The 6279-nt window shown below is 57.0% G+C and overlaps 1 protein-coding gene across 4 annotated transcripts; it reads right to left on the bottom strand.

The window, feature by feature from the left end:
- Positions 1-12: 12 nt before the first annotated feature.
- On the bottom strand, positions 13-5860 carry Ficd (FIC domain protein adenylyltransferase). 4 transcript variants are annotated; one of them, XM_069994652.1, is made up of 4 exons: positions 5842-5860; positions 5029-5103; positions 4163-4520; positions 13-2733 (listed from the first exon to the last, which is right to left on the bottom strand). In XM_069994652.1, exons 3-4 carry the CDS (start codon positions 4461-4463, stop codon positions 1658-1660), a joined length of 1377 nt encoding a protein of 458 aa, XP_069850753.1. In that variant the 5' UTR covers positions 4464-4520; positions 5029-5103; positions 5842-5860; the 3' UTR covers positions 13-1657. The 4 variants fall into 4 exon arrangements, with proteins under 4 accessions (XP_069850753.1, XP_069850752.1, XP_069850751.1 ...); XM_069994651.1 differs by lacking the exon at positions 5842-5860 and adding an exon at positions 5662-5751; XM_069994650.1 differs by lacking the exons at positions 5029-5103; positions 5842-5860 and adding an exon at positions 5662-5751.
- Positions 5861-6279: the final 419 nt, after the last annotated feature.

The following is a 6279-nucleotide window of genomic DNA, read 5'->3' as shown; positions in this document are numbered from 1 at the left end:
CGACAAAGCTCAGACGTGTATGTAATAAAATACTTTATTAGAATCAGTAATTTGTTAAAACAATACCCTTCACACAGAGCTAAAGTGCAGATTCTCACTGGGACTCAGCGAGCGAGCCCCAAGCCCTCCTGGTGTGAGAAACCAAGACAAATCCCGCTTCCTGCACAGGAGACCGAGGCACAGTGCTTCCCTCGGGCTTCGAGGGCCCACCTCCTCACCTTTCCTGATCTTCAGACAACAGGCTGACAGCACGAACAGGCTGAGTGTGCCAGTGGCACAATTCACTTTACAAACACCTGCTTCGTCAGGGCAGGACCGCTTGACTGTCAACAGCATATCTCAAACCAAGTATGGCAGCACCCAGTGCTGACGAAAGACCAGCCTGGTGCAGACACCGCCACTTGGCTTGTGGGGAAGGACTCGGTAATTTCCAGGTCTCAGTAGCAGCCAGTTGACAACGTGTGCCATACGACTGTCCTAAGGTGACACAGGACACATTGACACAGGACACTGGGTTGTTTAGCAAGAAAAGTTACTAGAAAAGAAAGGCTGGCTGAGGCACTGTCTGCTGCCCCCAGGGGATGCTGGGACAGTAGAGTAGCTGGGGCAAGAAGAGTAACTATGGATTCCGAAGGGACACACACTCTTTGCTTCTGGTCACAGATATTTCCTGGGCTCTAATTTAAGAACAAAAAGTTACTTAGGACCTTCCACTTGTTTGGTTTGCTTGGCTGGTACTATATGTGAGCCACGGGCAGTGGTACTAGACTTTGAACTTGCCAGGTAGGGACAATACCACTGAGCCACAATTCAAACCCCCCCCCCCCATTTTTTTCTTGGAAGTGCTGGGGATGAGATCCAGGGCCTTGATCCCAGCCCCCTGCCTGCCAGATTCTTCCATTTGTGGGTCAAGAACCCATAGCAGTTACTGGGGAACCAGCCCAGACAGCTTTTACACTAAAAGAAACTTCTGGTTTGCACTACTACAAATGAAATGTAAGGGAAACAAAACCAAAGCTGCCGCCTCCCTCTGAATTAGAAAAATAGTCTCATTATGAAAATAATAGCTTCTGGCACTCAACATGGCTCAAATGTCTCCTTGGAAATGAGTAAGGCATCGAATGCAAATGTCTGCATTCACTTCCGGTCTGGAGAGGCGGGAAAGCCACCAGAGCCGTCTGGATGGGGAGGCAGAAATCTCGGCGAGCAGATGGGCTCGCTTCTCCCCAGCACGGCTTGCTTTCTGGTTCTAACCACCACAGGACCATTTCAGACAGAAACCTGGGGTTCCTTCCGCTCCCACCGACTCTGCCTCCCGCCCTGACCTTAGTGCAAATTCTGCCCACAACCTGCGTCCTGATCACCCACAGCTGCTACCAGCATGGCCACAAAGGACCTCCCCCCACCCCCCCCATAGGTAGCTCACTCCAAAGAAGCAAATAAATAACATCGCTGGATTATAAATTACTTTAGAGAACATATATAACTTAACTTTTTCTTTTTTTAACTTAAAAACACAAAACCCACCAACAACAGAAAAAAAACATCTGGAGATAAAGATTATTTAAAGGTTCTGTTTTTGCAGAACTAGGTTTTCTAGAAATGGCATTTTCTTTGGTTCCCTCTTTGCCTAGGGAGAAAAAAAGGACGTCGAGGGTCAGGGCCGGATGGGGAGCGTCTCCTTGAACCCCGAATGGTTGGGCGTGGCTTCCGGCAGTGCCACGGAGTAGTCGGTGGTGGCGAGGAGCAGCGTGTCCAGGGTGCTCTCGGCACACTTGGCGATGAAGCGGATGAAGGGGCGCACGTCGCCCTCGTTGGCGACCTCCAGCATGTGGTAGTACTCGGAGCGCTGCTCCTTGCGGATGGTGATGGGCGGGTAGCCGGCCTGCATGAGGATGAGGTTCATCAGCAGCCGCGAGGTCCTGCCGTTGCCGTCGATGAACGGGTGGATGTACACCAGCTTGTAGTGAGCCAAGGCGGCGAACTCCACCGGGTGCAGGTTCATGGCGTCCTCCGAGTTGAGCCACTGCAGGAACTCGTGCATCTGCTTCTCCACCTCGCGCGGATGGGGAGGCACGTGATGTCCCACCAACACCTGGGTCCTCCGAAACCTGCCGGCTTCCACCGGGTCCACGTACCCCAGCACCCGTCGGTGGATCTCCAGCACGTCGTCCACCGTGACGGATCCGATGCGCGACACCAGTGTGGTGTTGACGTACTTCATGGCGGCGTGCATGCCGATCACCTCGTTCTGCTCCTCCAGGCTCTTGCCCGGCACGGCGTAGCGGGTCTCCAGAATGTGTCTGATCTCCGATAGCGTGAGGGTGTTGCCCTCGATGGCCACCGTGTGGTAGATGTGGTGGTAGTACGTCTCCTCCAGGACGCGGCGCAGCGCAGAGCTGTCCTTGGGGATAGACAAGAGCTTCTTGACCTTGCCGTCGATGGTGCTGAAATACCGCTGGTCGATCTCCTCCACCAGCGGCAGCATCCGCTCCCGGTTGACCAGCGCCTTCTCGTGGAAGGGGGAGAGGGTCAGAGCCCGGGTGTACAGGTAATCCGCCTGGATGATGTCCTTGTCCTCTTCTGAGAAGATGCCCAGCTCGTTGAGGGCATCCACGTCATGCGGGTCCATCTTGAGGGCGTGCAGGAAGAGCTTGCGTGCTTTGTCCCGCTTGCCCTGGCGCTTCATCTCCAGCGCTTGGTTCAGAGCTGCTCTGGCTTCTAGCTTGCCTGCTAGGAGACAGCAAGAAGCCTGGTCAGTCCACATCCCAGCCACGCTCCCACGGCCCCCAGCCATTCCCTGCACACTGGTGGGAACCCAGTTGGGCCTGTCTTCCGCTGGGACCATGCAGAGGGCTTGGCATTAAGTGTCCTGTCCCTTCCCCACTGAGCTACTGTCCCAGGCCCATAGCTCCAACAGGTGAACTCTCCTACCTCAGCTGCTCATCCCATCCCGGGCCTAGGGGTGCTGCTATTCAGCCTAGTGTCTGGGTCACCATCCCTCGACATTTTATCTTTCTCTCTGTCTCCCCTTCCTATTCTTCCCTCCCTCCCTTTGTTCCTTTCCTTGGTGTGCCAATACTAGGGCTTGAACCCCGGGCCTAGGCACTGTCCTTTAGCTTTTCTGCTCAAGGCTGTCACTCTCATCACCTGAGCTACACCTCTACATCCAGCTTTTTGCTGGTTAGTTGGAAATAAGAATGTCACAGGCCTTTCTTCCCAGGCTGACGTTGAACTGTGATCCTCAGATCGCAGCCTCCTGAGTAGCTAGGATGGCAGGCGTGAGTCATAAGCACCTGGCTGTTGGGGCTGTTTGTTTCAATGGTTGCATTTTGCGCGCAGTGGGAGGTCGCGCTTGCTTGTTACACTGGGGGAGGTGCGTGCTGAGCATCTGAGGGCTGAGGCAGGGGTGCTTCAGCCCCCCCCTCCCCCCTTTCAGGATGTAGGGGTTGGAGGCACCCGGCTATGGATCCAGCCCTCTTTTTCACAGCGGGTCAACCACATATCCACATCTTGAGGACTCTGCGGCCTTTCACCCTGCACCATGCCCACTCATGGCAGGGACCCACTGCACATGCCACCTCCGGTCCTTTGTGCTTCCCCTACCCCCGTGACGCTATGGCTTGCTCACCATTCAGCTCGTCTCAGCTGGGAGCTCAGGGCTGACTTATTCACCACAATACCCCTGGGCCCTGCTCGCAGGACCCAGCAGGACCTCTGCAAACATCTTTCTTCTTAATAAGCATTAAGTTGGGTACCCCTGGCTCCTGCCTGTAATCCTAGCTACTCAGGAGGCTGAGATTTGTGGATCTTAGAAGCTATCGAAGACACTATTATTATTATATGTTTTGGTCGGTGGTGGGGCTTGGACTCTCGGGCTGTTTGTTGTCCCTGAGCTTTTCAACTCAAGGTTAGTGCTCTACAACTTGAGCCACAGTACCACTTCTAGTTTTCTGGTGGTTCACAGACTTTCTTGCCCAAGCTGGCTCTGAACTGCAATCCTCAGATCTCCGTTACTTTTAATTAACCACCAAAAAGCTGGAAGTATAGCTGTGGCTCAAGTGGGAGAGCGGCAGCCTTGAGTGAAAAAGCCAAGTGTGAGCACAAGGCCCCGAGTTCAAGCCCCAGCAATAGCACAAAAGAAAAAAGCATTCTGCCTTACCTGGAGATGCCTTGGTTTTGACCACTAACAGCCCGGAGTCCCTGGAGGTGATGCTGAGCTCCGTGGACAGGCTGGTGCGCTTGGTGGTGGCGTGCTGTGCCCTGTCCAGTTTGCTGCTGAGCAGGTAGAAGCCTTTGAGCACAGCCAAGCAGCGCTCTTCCACTGCCGCCAGCGGCAGCAGCAAGGCCACGAGTGACCCCAGCACCATGCTCAGCAGTGTCAGCCACAGGACACGGCCCCAGACCGAGACCCATTTTGGTTCGGTCACTGCCATCACTGACGCCATCGGCATGAGCGTCATCTGGATTCAGGGGCGGGCCCCCCTGCACATGTCAGGTGGGCCAGGTAACAGCAGGACCTGCAAGGAATGGAAAGTTGTAGAGGCAGGGACAGAAGTGGATCCGTTCCAGAGGACAGGTGGGGAGGGCTGCTCTGGACGACCCCCCTCCCCCATGCCTTCTGATTCCTCAGGGACCAGGCCTAGCTCTCACAGCCTGCAAAGACTGGTGGGACGGAAAACTCATGCCACGGTGGGCTAGGTGCAGTACCTAGTGCCAGGTCTGGCACTAAACACTAAGTAACACCTCAGACCTATTATCTCTCAACACTTTAAACAGCCTGAGCAGGGGGTGCTGGTCTGATTTTCATGCTCTAGAAGGGGAAACTGAGGCTGGCAGAAGTGAATTGCCAAAGTCACCAAGAGAGAGCCTGAGGACACAAACTCTGGAATTCTCTGAGCCCTTAAAACCTGGCATTTGATGCCCAGATAACACAGATCCACCATGGCGGTTCTCTGGTACATTAGCAGTGGCTGCGGCATGGCGGCTGTCTTCCTCCCCTGACCCTGATTCAGCCTCGGTGCTCACAGTGCTGTTTCCTCCAACCTTCCTTCCCTGGCCTGCCCCTCAGGGATCTCGCTGAGAGACCAGGCAGTTGAGCATCTGGAAAGGAAGTCAGGCCTTGGGTCAGCACGGCTGACCCAAGGTAAGGAGTGTGGGGACGGGCAGGGGGAGTGGAGGAGGGCAGAGTTTTCAAGCACCATTGTGCCAACAATAAGCATTTATTGGGCAACTATGGGGGTGCTGGACACTTGAGCTGGGCACACCTCTCGTCTCACCAGATCTTAACTCACACCACCATGAGGGGGAAGAGCTACCCATAACTCCATGCTGCAGGTGAGGGAAATCAAGGCCCGGCCGGTAAGTTCAGTTCCAGGAGAAGGGGAGGGGGGCGCGGAGGGCAGGAAGGATCTGGGGTTTGGGGTCCCAGATTCATCCTGAGGCGGGACCCCGGAGGCTTCTCCTCTCCTGCCCGTAAAAGCACGGAGGACAGCCGGCTCACCGGTGCCGGGGGTGCGCGGGACGGGGAAACTGAGGCCAGGAGGGGCCGAGGGACCGCGGGAAGGCCACTCAGCAGACCCGGACTTTGCGAACCCCGCCCAGGGCTCGCGGCCCCACGGCACCCTTCGGAGCCCCGCGGGCCTCACCCCCCCGCCTCACCGCGCGCCGCTGCGGGGCCTTCCGGCCGCGCTCCCCACACTCGCAGGCTCCGCGCCGGCCGGCTCTCCCCCGCCACTACCAGGACCTTCTCCACACCGCCGGCCTTGTGGAGACTCCGCCCCCGGAGACTTCCCATTGGACAATCCGCTATGCTCGCCGCAGTGGATTGGTTTCCCCTACCTGTCCATCCCCGGCATTTCCGGGTTCTGCCGCCCGCGTCGGCTAACCCGGGAAAAGCCCGCCGTGGGCCACTCCCATTGGTTGTCGTTGGCGTGGGTCTCGTGCCCGGCAGCAGCCAATCAACAGCGGAGGGGCGTGGCCTGGGTCACAGGCGGGCGGAGCAGGTGTGCGAATCCCTGGTGGATGCAGAGTTGGGGGCGCGCAAGGTGTCGGGCCCGGGTTCCTCGCATCTGCGCTGGCGCCCGTCCTGGGGCTTGAGCTCAGGGCCCGAACCCCTGAAGGCTGGAGCTGTACCACTCGAGCCACAGCTCCACCGCCTCTGGGAGAGCTGCCCTTCACCGTCGTGGAAGCCCACGCATCCTGAGACGCGGCCTGTGCGGAGGGCGTGCCCCGGAAACGCCGTGTTCCACGCTGGTGGCATGGCGGGCCCTGGGCTCA

This window comes from Dipodomys merriami, unplaced genomic scaffold (assembly GCF_024711535.1).
Source record: "Dipodomys merriami isolate MVZ:Mamm:240054 unplaced genomic scaffold, mDipMer1.0.p SCAF_45, whole genome shotgun sequence".
Lineage (NCBI taxonomy): Eukaryota > Metazoa > Chordata > Mammalia > Rodentia > Heteromyidae > Dipodomys > Dipodomys merriami.
The sequence above is the reverse complement of the archived record's forward strand: the minus strand, read 5'-3'. Positions and strand labels throughout refer to the sequence as shown.

Excerpts from the sequence above, each read along its gene's own strand:
- Ficd (XM_069994652.1), bottom strand. The coding sequence starts at position 4,463 with ATGACGCTCATGCCGATGGCGTCAGTGATGGCAGTGACCGAACCAAAA. Across the intron at positions 2,734-4,162 it reads CAAAACCAAGGCATCTCCAG|CAGGCAAGCTAGAAGCCAGA; the intron begins GTAAGGCAGAAT and ends GCTGTCTCCTAG.